The sequence below is a fragment of the Apodemus sylvaticus genome, chromosome 18 (assembly GCF_947179515.1).
Source record: "Apodemus sylvaticus chromosome 18, mApoSyl1.1, whole genome shotgun sequence".
Lineage (NCBI taxonomy): Eukaryota > Metazoa > Chordata > Mammalia > Rodentia > Muridae > Apodemus > Apodemus sylvaticus.
Window position 1 is genome coordinate 33,469,805 of NC_067489.1, and position 11,897 is coordinate 33,481,701.

At 50.4% G+C, this 11,897-nt stretch overlaps 1 protein-coding gene across 1 annotated transcript in view; it reads left to right on the forward strand.

Annotated features, from left to right (window-relative positions):
- The first annotated feature begins 4,242 nt into the window (after window positions 1-4,242).
- Prag1 (PEAK1 related, kinase-activating pseudokinase 1) overlaps window positions 4,243-11,897 on the forward strand; it is a 57,721-nt gene continuing 50,066 nt past the window's right edge. The window contains exons 1-2 of the mRNA XM_052162154.1: window positions 4,243-4,329; window positions 8,864-9,280. Coding sequence (XP_052018114.1) covers window positions 8,990-9,280 — 291 coding nt within the window. The 5' untranslated portion in view covers window positions 4,243-4,329; window positions 8,864-8,989. The remainder of the gene's footprint in view (window positions 4,330-8,863; window positions 9,281-11,897) is intronic.

An 11,897-nucleotide genomic window follows, 5' to 3' on the forward strand; every position in this document is an offset into this window, starting at 1 on the left:
TGATGTTCTTGGGACCCTGAATGTCACCAGCTGGGGCCTGACATCAGGGCCAGTTCTGAGTGTACTTGCTCATGGCTTGCTGTCTTAGGATGTTAGTGCTGTGAACAGACCCAAGCATATTCAAGTCGCCACCCTTGCCCATAGTATTTTCCTGGTGTGCGTGAGCTCCTCCTGTTCTCCATGTGGACCCCTGCCCAGGCTAAGGTCTACAGCCCACAGTCCACTTGGGTTCTTCCTTCTGCAATGTTATTTGCAGCCTTCTGCTGCTATCCATAAAATAACTGAGAGTTGAAGCTTATTCGAAACTGTCCCCATGTGCAAGTAACAGCCCAAAGTTCCTGGGACCACTCCTCCCCTGTGGCTCTCTGTTCTTCAAGGACTTCTATTCATTCAGACAGGACTCTCTTTGGTCGGGGTTTTCAAAGTTTGGAGGAAAGGGGGCTAACATTCTTTTTCCATGGTCTCTTCCAGACTAGTGTCCTCTAGCCCTCCACGTCTCTGTGTCGTTTTTGTGATATGCCTTCTTGTCTCCCTCTCAGGACTTCAGTGCCATCCTCTTCTCTGCCAGATGGCTACTGGGGATTGCATGCATGCTCTCCTGCTTGCCGGGCAGGCTTTCTACCCCCTGAGCTATATCCCACTGACTTTCTTATTTGTACTAAAGATCCTACCATCCTATCCGTACACTGAGATTAGAATACTGCTGGGAAGCTTTAATTCCTTGTCATCATTCTCAATGCCCTCTACACAGTAGTTCTGTGAGGTTTAAATGAGGAACTCCACATACATCGCTGTGCACGTTTGGTCTGACACAGCCAAAGCTTCATTATGGAAGCTAGTAAATACAGCACTCGGTCAATCAGTCCTGTCGTCGTAGTCTCCAAGTCCAAACCTCTCAAAAGAAGCCATCATTGCTCGTCCCCTTGCCGTGTCCCTGTCTGCCACTGTCTGCCATCCAGACCCGGGGTAGAAACTCTGTCGTGCTTCCTGTTTCTAATCTTTTCCTCCACTTGCTAGTCCACCTGGAAGACAAGGTCCAAGGACCCCTGAAGAGAAACCACCTTAGATGACATCACCCTCCTGCTCAGAGATGCCTGCGTTTTCTTATGGGTTCACCTGCAAGCCAGCTGTTTCCACCCAGTGTCACCTTACAGTGTGCTGTGTCTCCTGTCTGTCATCCTGCTCCCGCCAGACTGTCCTCCAAGTCCTGGGCCACTCCCATATCCATTCCTTTGTAGATACCATTCCTTCATTCTGGAGAGTCCCCATTGTCCCAAAATAGCAACCTTTCTCATTGTGCAAAGGCCCCTTCCTCCATGAAAGGGCTGCCTCCCTCGCCGTCTCTCTGTCTCTGTCTCTATCTCTGTCTCTCTCTCTCTCTCTCTCTCTCCTACCACCTACCTGACTCACTTCCATTCCCTTCCTAGAGCTTCTATTTGTCTTTTACTGTTTTCCCTATAAAATCTCATCCTAAGGAGAAGCAACTCGATAAATATTCATGGACTGAAATTGAACACCTTTCTGACATTAAGGTTTCATCCAGACGTGGAAAAGAGGAGTCTGCATGAGAATTCTTTAGCCTGGTCTACACGCTCTCTGAGGCCTCTCCAGTGTCCCAGCTCGTGTTTTCTTAGGAGAATTTAATAGCACACACTTCCTGATTCTGCCTCCTTGGCTCTGCCGTAATAAAATACCTTACCTTACCCCTGTCTCGATCTTGTCTCTCAATCTCCTAAAATTGAACTGCTCTCTTGTGCAGAATGGTGCCCAAGGACTAAAACACCCAAGAGAGTTGCTCTTATGAAAGGTCTGATCCCTATCAAAGACCTCCTTCCCCAGGTAGAAAGGACCATGAAAAGCAACCAGTAAGCCAGTGCCAGATGCAAAACACTGAGCGCACACGGATCGCACTGCATTGCAGGGTGTGGAGTGCAAGTCTGAGCTGACCGTCCACCATGTGTGTGAGCTTACGATCTTTATAGAGGATATGCCACACTTAACAGCCCCGGGAAGGGGCCCGTGCCAGCAGGGGGCATGTCATGTACTTCTGAGTCACTTTGAAAGATTTGGTTTTCATTAGGGCGGGCTGAAGCTCTCTTTGCTACCACATTGCTGGCATAAAAGAAAAAAAAAAAAAAAAACACCACGTTATGGATCAGCATGGGCAGTATTGTGTACTTATCTCCTATGAGACCAGCAAGCCATTTGGGAACAGTTTATTGAGCAGGAAAAATCCAAATTAACCCTTCACGTGCCGTGTCACGCCACAGGACCACAGTGGTCTCCCTGCATTGCAGACTTTGCTTCTTTTAATTATGTCCCTTAGGTTGTCTGTGCATTAAGGATAAATTAGGCGAAAAGAGTAAAAAATGTTGAAGTGTCTCCCATGTGCTTGGCGTGGCCTTTATTTATCCTGGGAAGTGTCTATGTCCCTTGGACTGATAGAAGTGGGGAAGCCTGAATCCTGAGAGCCCCGAATGAATGATTCCAAAACCCCCACTGGAGGGAGGGCCCAGTGTCACTAAACTGCAAACCCCTCTTGGGTCAGGATTGTGTTTGTCCAGTGCAGACCATTTTGTACCTGCCTGCTTGCTGGCACCTTCCACTCTGGTGTCTTCATAAGCGGGCTGTGTCCCTCAGGAGAATGTCATGCTGCTGCCACCAGAGTTTTCCTTATGTATTTGTTGAAATGATTGGTCAGTAGGGCAACATGGCGGACTCTCGGTGGAATCAGCCAGCTCTTGGTTCCCATCTCAGTGCTACCCCTTTTCACCTGAGGAGCCCTGGCAAAGGGTAGGGCCCTTCTGGACCTGTGTCGAAACGTGCTAACCGCGCCCTGTGACATTGCCTGGCATGTAGTAGGTTCTTCGTGAATGTGAGTACTGCTCCTGTTCATCTGAGCCTTCCTATCAGTCTACCCGTACTCATATGAATAATGAGGGACATTGAATAATGAGTAAACTCCCCTTATGGCCCCTTCCCCTTCTCACATAGAAGCTATACACATCCAAAACATGGCTTCTCCCTTCTTCATCTTCTATGTAGCCCTCCCAGCGTTAACACTACAGAAAGGAGAGGGCAGGTCTAGGGTGGTACCTTCCTTCTCTCAGTGGAGTCATCCTGATTAAGGATGTGACTCCATAAGGCAGATGGACAGAGGGCAGCAACCAGATGTGTTGAGGGGACTGAGGAGAAGATTCCATTTTCACTCAGGCTTGGCACTGTGAGGTAACTTCAGTGCCTGCGATCTCAGAAAACACCCAGGGCAAGGTGCATGTCTGTCCTACTCAGACAGCTGGGAGAAGGGAGGCAACCGGCCAGTCCTCCTCCTGGGAGTTAAAAGGTTTTTTCACCGAAGGAACAATATCTTGAACTCTGTATCTCAGCCAGTGACTCACGCCTGCCCTGGAAGCGGTATAAACACAGGTGGAGGACCTGGGTGCCCCAGCGTGATTGAAGGCTGGTCCTCTGGGCCAGCTCTTGCATTCCACTGTTAAAACACTAAAGTTCAAAGCGATGTGCTGAGCCATTTGGCAGAGGCCTGGACATGAGGAGCAGAGCGGGGGACCTGAAATCTCTCAGTATTGCCAGCCCTGCTCCAGCCGGCTCATGGTTCTCCTAGGATAACAGTAAGTAGCAGTGAAGGCGCCCACGCCCCTTTCACAGCCCACTACCCTTGATCTTATTATTGAACCCCCGATCCCCTGTGTTCCGTGTTTCGTCTTTTCCTCCCTCCCCACCAGGGTCTTCCAGGGTCAGCTGGGTGGATGGATGAGAGTGCATCTACTCCAACACACCTATCTGTGCATTGTGGTTAAGGAAGGCTGGGAGCACCAGAGATCTTCCAAGAAGAACTGCGCTGAGCAGGGATTGAGCAGGGGACGCTCTGTGGTGGTGGTGGGTGGGGTGGGGGCTCAGCTCCAGGTCGAGGGGCGCCGAGGCGCGGGGCTGGGGGGCGGAGCCTCGCGGTGGCGAGCGAGGGGGCGGGGCGCAGTGCGGAGTTCCTAGGGACCTGGGCAGGGGCAATCGCCCGCCCTCCTGGGCTGGGGACGAGCCGAGTGGCGGGACGCGCAGGCCCGGTAGAGACGCGGGGCAGCCGCGAGGACTGCGGGGGTGCGGCGGGAGCCGAGCGGGCGGCGTCACCCGAGGCGGAGGGGGCGGAGCCGCGATCGCAGCTGCCACCCGGCCGCCGGGCCCAGGCAGAAGTCAGCCGCCCGCGGCTGGGCAAGCACTGCGCGCAGACACGCTCCAGACAATGCTCGGAGGCTCCCGGCGGGGCAGCGGACGGCTGGGCCACCGACGGCGAGGGTGTGGGACCACAGTCCCCAGGTGAGCCCACCACTCTCTCTCTCCAGATCCCGCCGCTTTTTGTTTGACGAACGTGGCGGCCCAGGGGCTTTCGCAGAGTCGCTGTGGTGGCCCGGCCGGCCAGCCCCTACTGGCGTCCCCCGGGGTGACAGGCGACCGATCGGAGCGCGTGGAGAGTCCGAACCTCGTGCTCCGGGCTGTGCCCTCGGTGCAGGCGTGGAGACGGGAAAGCTGGGGAATCGGAGGGGGTATTTTCAATTCATTCGAGAAACGCTCGCTTTGAAACCGGGAAACTTTTCCTTGGAGTTCCGGGAAGGGTGATCGACTGCTGTAATGGTTTTACTGGTCTTGCGGGTCTGGCTGCTCTGTTTTGTGTGTTGGGAACTCCTTTCTGCAGTGAATATTGTCAAAGAAGCAGAGGGGCAGAGGCGTTTGGGCTGCTCCGACCAGACCGGGAGGTGACGAATTGAGGGTCCAGGAAAGCCACCTTTAGGCTGCAGCTGATCTCTGAAGGAAGGTGATTGTCTGTTTGATGAACCTTGGTGATCATTCCATACCTGGAGCTAGCTCTCAACCTTTGCTTAGGATGTCCCCTCTGCAGCCGGGTGCACACACCCACATGCACACGGGAGCGAGCACGCTTACCCCCTTGGAAAATAGAATCTCCACTTGTGAGTCCTGGGTGTGGGAGTGGAGGTGGCTGAGCGTTCTCAGCCCACAGCGCTCGCTCACTGTGTCTGTTCTCTGAGGCACAGCTCAACCATGGTTTTGCAGAGCCGATGGCAGAGCCCAAAGATCTAAAGATCTAAGGGTGAGGAGTTTTGCAATGGATTCAGTTCAATCAGGTGGCAAAGGTTTAACTGATCTCTGTTCTCAACTCTCCTTTATAGCCAGCCCCTTCTGAAGGGATTTGACAGGAAGCCCCAGGGAAAGCAAGTTGGCTTTCCTGGGGTCCCTCAGAACTTTGCTCCCGTTATTGATTCAGAGTGCGCAGGCTTCAAGTCCACACTCCTCTTGCTGAGTTAAGATTGCAGAAAGTAGAAAATAAAAAGATATGTAAATATCATAATATACCCTGAGGTGCGGGTGTTAGGGTAGTCATTTCCTGCTTTCTCCCCAGACCACTTTGGCCAATGGAATATAATGCATTAATCGATATACTCTCCATACATACTATACCTTTTGAGGGTTTGCATTATTATTATTATTATGTAAAATATAAGAAAGTATTATTTAGATGGAAAATTTCTGGAATTTTATCAAGTAAGGCATGAGCAATTTGGGGTGCAAATATGAGGGGTATTTGAAGCCAAAATACTTAGGATCTGGCCACCCTGATTCTTCAGATTCTTTTTGAGATGGGGTGGGAGGGTATCTGACAGCTCAGCCTTGTAAATCGTAGTGCAGAAGTTTGCAGAGGCAAAGCTATTTTATTCTGACTTGGATTACAAAGAATGCTGAGATCTTTTCCTGATCTTACACTGCAGCCTCCCACTGAGAAATGGGAGAATTTGCATAATTCTGGGGGCCCACCTACCCTCTGAGGTAGGCATGCGAGAAGGTGCCATTCCCAGGCTGTGCAGAGCTGGTGCTACCCAGGGCTCTCTACTCCTGCTCTGAGTGTAGTTTCCACAGTTCTCCATCTTTTTCCTGAAAGCAAACAGGAGACAGTTCCAGGCCCTGAAGTGCTGCTTAAGAAGCTGATCTAGCTCCAAAGACAAAATGGGAATGTCTGCTTGCAGAGACTAAGGAGCCAGTTTTAACAGGACACAGTGAATCAGTGACAGTGGGCAGCCCGAGATTTCTTTTGTTACTCTTATTCAGCGACTTCCCCTAAAAAAAAATCCTTTGTGTTTCCGGAGAGTCGTGTGGTCTATGTTGTGGTCAGCCTGCAGAAAATGTCAGAGTTGCGGAAGAGTGCCAAGAGAGTGCTCATGGATGAGTGAACGGTCTCAAGGTAGCTTCTGGACCAGTACAGTGATCTCTCATTGCCTGCTGAACTCTCAAGGCTGGCAGAGGCTGATGGCTACAAAAAAGGAGAGGAGGGAGGAGCTTTAGAAAGTGGGGTGTCTGGGTGTTCTGGGCTGCCTGCTATAGAGGAAATGAGATATGGCCACCCCAGACTGCATCTGTGTGAGTGTGCAGCACACAGCCTCTGAGGAAGTGGTTGGATGCCAACCTCCACAGCTCCCCCAGCCCGACCTAGAGCTAGTTTCCTGGGAAGCTGACCCACAGAGCTCCTGCCCATGCTTTCCCCAAGGCCCTCTGTGGGATACTGGAACCTTGCCTACAGTAGACATGGGCCTGAAGATGGCTTTGCTATGACCTGGTTGGTCTAGTCGGGCTTCATACACAAATCTGAGTCCTTAGAATGTCAATCTCAACTTCTCTGAGGACTAAAACAAAACATTTCTTCCACTCACCCACTCCCACCGCTGCCCCTGCACCCCTTACCAAACTTAGCAGCAAGCGTTTAGCTCTCTGAGGCTGGTGACTGGAGGAGAGAGATATAACCTGGTCATGATTCCCCTGCTTGTTAGAAGCCTGTGACCGCTTTTGGAAGATCTGGCAGAGAAGGCTATTTGGGTATAGCCCATTGGGAGGAGAAGAATCTAGCCTAGCATTGTTAAAGAGAAGACCCTATACTGACTGTAGAAACATTCAGGTTGCAGACTGTGTGTGTTCATTTAGTTTACCGTGGAAGCTGTTTTCTCATTAACTGGCTGGAGCAGGGGTCCGTTTGGCTTCTGTACCCACGGATAAGCACCTCGTCTGTGAGTGTGGGAGACGAGAGATGGAGCGCTTCCCACAAGAAGTCTGGAATGAGCTTCGGAGCTTTGGAGCTCCTGGTGATTCTATCTGGTTAGTCCTGTTGTTTGCTTAGAGAGAATTAACCTTGGGCAAATTCTCACCTGCCGGGGTGGAGTACAGCCCCCAAGGGCAGTGCTTTCCCAGTTCAAGGAGAATCTGTTTATCTCAGAGTCTCCACAAGATTTTCTTCCTAGAGCACTCTCCTAAAGGATGCCGAGGCATCCTCGGTAGAGGAAAGGGGGCATTGAGGGAGCAGGAAGGGGACAATGGCGAGCTACTTGGGATCCTGGACAAGGTGAAGGTGACATAGGGTGGTCCAGTGGTTTATCTTCGGAAAGCAGCAGGTTTGGTGTAGATGGGCGAGTCTTTCTCTGCTGTAGCATCTGCACCTATAGAATGGGACTCGTGGCGACCTTACGGGATGCTATTTGGATTATTTGGGTAATGTCGTAGCCCTTTGAGCTCCTGTTGAGCAGGAAATTTACTGTAGGTCTGTGGGAGCAAAGGGGGCATTTGTATTTGTTTTCAGAAGCAGTGAGCTGCTTTGACAAAGTGACTGACTACCTGTCCCTGGGGTCTGATAGGGAAAACTTTTGGATAACCTCTTCTCTCATATGCTACCCAGTCTCTCTTAGGCCAGGACTGTGGAGTCAGGCATTTCTCTCTTCTGTTTCCAACTTGGCATGTGGCACCCTGCTTTTTCTACCTCAGCACAGAATTGAATGGTGTAGATTAAGCAAGGGGAGGGGGAGCAGAATTCCCGTGATGCCAAACATCCTGACAAGGTGCCCCTGTGGGGCAAGCCGGCACCACATCTCTCCCACTTTTCAACAATGAAACAAAGAAGCGCGGATAACAGTTTCCATTTCAGAGTCCCTGCCTGCTTCTGTCCCTCTTTAGTTTTTGTCCAAAACCTCCATGCTTTCACCTACAAACCCTGGATTTTCTATGTGGTACTACTTTGTAGTTCTTGGGCAGTCGTGCCCCAGGGTCTGGACACCTCAGGGTCTGAAAGGATGTAGAATCTAGGTTCAGGCCCCTTTTCCTCTCAAAAAATCTAAAACACCGTGTTTGGGGACAGTGAAATGATGTGTGTGTGTGTGTGTGTGTGTGTGTGTGTGAGAGAGAGAGAGAGAGAGAGAGAGAGAGAGAGATGTATGCCCATACTTGCATGTGTGGAGGTCAGACCCTGATACTGAGTGTCTCCATCTCTGCTTGTACACTTATTATTGCGAGACAGGTTCCCTCACCAAACCTGTAGCCCTCTGATTGGCTAGACTGGCTTGCTGTGCCGCTCCTGGGATCTTCCTGTTCCCATCCCCCCCGCTCCCCCCGACTAGGTTTACAGATGTGTACCAACCATCTTGCTCAGTCTTCCAATGGGTGCTGAAGATCTGAACCCAGATCCTCACATTTGAGATCCAGGCCTTCATCTTCTAGGCAGCAATGCATGGCAAGTACTTTCTAAAACCCTTTCCTAAACCCCCGGGATGTCTTTTATGCTCTCTATTTGAGAAAGGGGCCAATGATTGTAAAGTTTCTGATAGAGCTGCCCTAAGGAATATCAAAGATATCAAAGAGCTTCCGACAGCGGAGCACAGGGCCCAAATAAAAGGACTATTCCCCTCTGGCCACTTTTCCTTCTTTCCTTTCTTCTTCCTTGTCTCCATTTTCGTGATGGGCTCTTATTGCTAACGCCCACATCTCCTAATCATTCCTAATCAGGCACTGATCTGCCTTCCAGGGAGTTGATCTGGAACTCATCTCTGCCTCCTGCAAGACCTCATCAGAGAGCCGGGCCCAAGATGAACTGGCACCTCCTTGGCTCACAGCGCTCCGGACCGTTTGACTGAACCCCGAGAGCCCAAACATGTCTGCGTGCAGTGACTTCGTGGAGCACATCTGGAAACCCGGATCTTGCAAGAACTGCTTCTGCTTGCGGAGTGACCATCAGCTGACCGCTGGCCATCCCAAGGCGAGAGCTAACAGCCTCCCTGCTGGGACTCGCCTGCCGGCCAGAGCTGACAATTACCGCCTAGAAGATGAAGGCGTGAACGGCTCGGCTTACTCAAAGCCCACCATTGCTGTAAAGCCCACCATGATGAGCTCTGAGACCTCCGACTTGTGGACTGAAGCCAGCCTGAGCTCTGAAGTGCCGAAGGTGAGGCTGACTAACTCTGCTGGTATTTTTACAGGGGCTGATCCTATTCTAACACATGGTGGTTGGCTGGCGGCCATGGAGGGCTGTTGGAGCAAAAATTCCTGTGGGATAGTTGCCTACTAGCTTGCCCCGAGGTTACTACTCCCTGACAGCTGCTGTTAGCCTATTCCAATCATCTGCCTTTCTGTGCCACCCTTTAGGCTAGTATCTATTAGTCCAGATACATCAGGATTTTTCCCTGATTTGGAGACTTATAAAAGGGAACACAAAAACAAAGACAAACAGAAGCTTTAAACTATTGGCTGTAACTTTAGATATTTACAGAAGCAACAGCCATTGCACGGGGACTGCCATCCACCCCAGTACCCTTGCACATGAGCTTCTGCACCGTCGACTCACGACCAGTCTTTTCATGGCTCCCTGCACCCACTTCCCTTCCCCATACGTTGTAAAGATCATAAGCACATGTCTTTAAAAGATAAAGCCTTAAAAAATAGAGCCACAATGCTCAGTCACATCTAAAATATAGCAGGAGTTCCTTATAATAATGAGTTCTTACTCAGCCGATGTCCATGCTGGTAGCCTTTCTTTTTAATTTGTGTGTGTGTGTGTGTGTGTGTGTGTGTGTATGGGGTGTGTGCATGCATGTACCTGTGAATGTTCCGTTGGTCTGCTAGGTTTTCTTCTTCGCTTGCTCTCTACCTTTCTATTCATTTGTTTCCTTACTTTTAAAGATTTATTTCTATTCTATGTATATGAATAGTTTGTTTGCATATGAGTATACCGTGTGCAAAGACCAGAAGGAGGTTTCAGATCCCGTGGACCTGGAATTCCAGATGGGTGCCTGAAGCTACTGAACGTGGGTTCTCTGGAAGAATAAGTACTTTTAACTGCCAAGCCATCACTCCAGCCCCCTCTATTTCAGTTTGAAGGAACTCGCTGTTTCTCAGCTGGCCAACGAGCCACCTGACATCTACCTGTCTCTGTCCACTCCCCCATCCCTGGTGTTACAGGTTCGTTACACCACACTCAGCCTCTTATAGAGAGTTCTGGGGATCTATACCCAGGATTTGTACTGGCATAGCAAGCATTTTGCCCACTGAGTCGTATCCCCAGCCCCTTCCTGCTTCAGGATTTGGACTAGTAGGGCAATAAGGCAAAGGTGTGAGCTGGTCGTGCCTGCCTTGTCAACAGAGTTACACACACACACATACACACACACACACACACACACACACACACACACGCTTTCCTCTCCTTTTCCCCTCCTCCTTTCCTTTCCTTCTTTGGAAACTTGGAAGTTTCCAAAACTTCCAGTTTTGACGTGTAGCTTTTGCCAGCTTTATCTAGGACCACAAAAACATTTATACCCCTAGAGGATCAACCTTTCTTCTTCTCTCGAGAGAAACCCTTAGAAAGGTATAATTATGGACAGGGTGTGTGGGCCAGAGAGGCTGGAGGCTGCTGTCTGTGGACGTGTCTCTGAGAGTATATGCCTGACACATTCTAAGAGCCCTTGCTCCACAATGACCTCTTCTAGTGTCCTGGATTTCCTCAGCCAGTGTGATACATGGGCCAGGAAGGGTGTGTGAGTGTAGGAGAAAACAAAGGTCAGTTTTAATTCAAGAGAGGTTTATGTGAAGAGAGGCATTTCCTGAGGTAGCAGCAAACTCCCTGTCCTTTTTAGTGCCGCTTGCCAGAGACACCCATTCAGTCAGCCGGTCTTGACACCTTCAACTTTCACCTATATAAGCCGGTGACTCTTTGTAGTCAGTGTCCCCTGGGGCAAGGAGCCCTACCGCAGGCCCTGCAATGAGGCTGTCTGTACAGACGGGAGTGGGTAAGAAGGAGAGGAAAGCGGACTGAGGTGGGGTGGGGGTGGGGAGTGGGGGTGGGGGGGGCGGGGTGTGTAACTGTTGACTGGGATGATTGGCAGGCGCGAGTAGCTCACACTTCTGCCTTATTGCCCTACTAGTCCAGACCCTTAAACAGGTGGGAGCTGAGGTGACTGCCGGAAACTAGAAGAAAGGGCAGCTGGGGAACAAAGCTCAAAGGAGAACCTAGCAAAGAGACAGTGAGCCTGGAGTCAGCTCAGAAACCATCCCTTTGTCCCCTAGCCTGTACCGACTCATGTGAGGTGCTTTTTAAAATCATATGTGGGAGGGGGGAAGGAGGGGTTAGAGTGATGGCTACACCCACGTGTGTGCTTACAACAATGACTCCAATTCCAGGAAATCTGATGCCCTCTTCTGCCTTCCTTGGGTACCAGGCACGCACGCACATGTAGCTAGCACTCAGAGATACATGAAACAAGCATAGAATAATAAAATAATTTTTTTTAAAAAAAGAAGGAAAGACAAAAAAAAAGTTATGGCTTGTTTCTTCAGGAATGTGCCATCGCTGGGTTATCCAGAGGCCAGTCGGCACAAGGAAGCGGTAAACAAAGTTTCAAACTGTTTTCAAACTAGTGCAATTGCTTCACACAGCTCTTGGGGGTCTCCACGTTTTCTGGGTTTGGTGCTGATTTTTGTTGCGTAGCAGATGTGAGCCAAAGGTGTGACCGTCCCTGTGTGGGATGCACAGCTCAGCATCTAGAAAGACAGATGCTCGAGGTGTA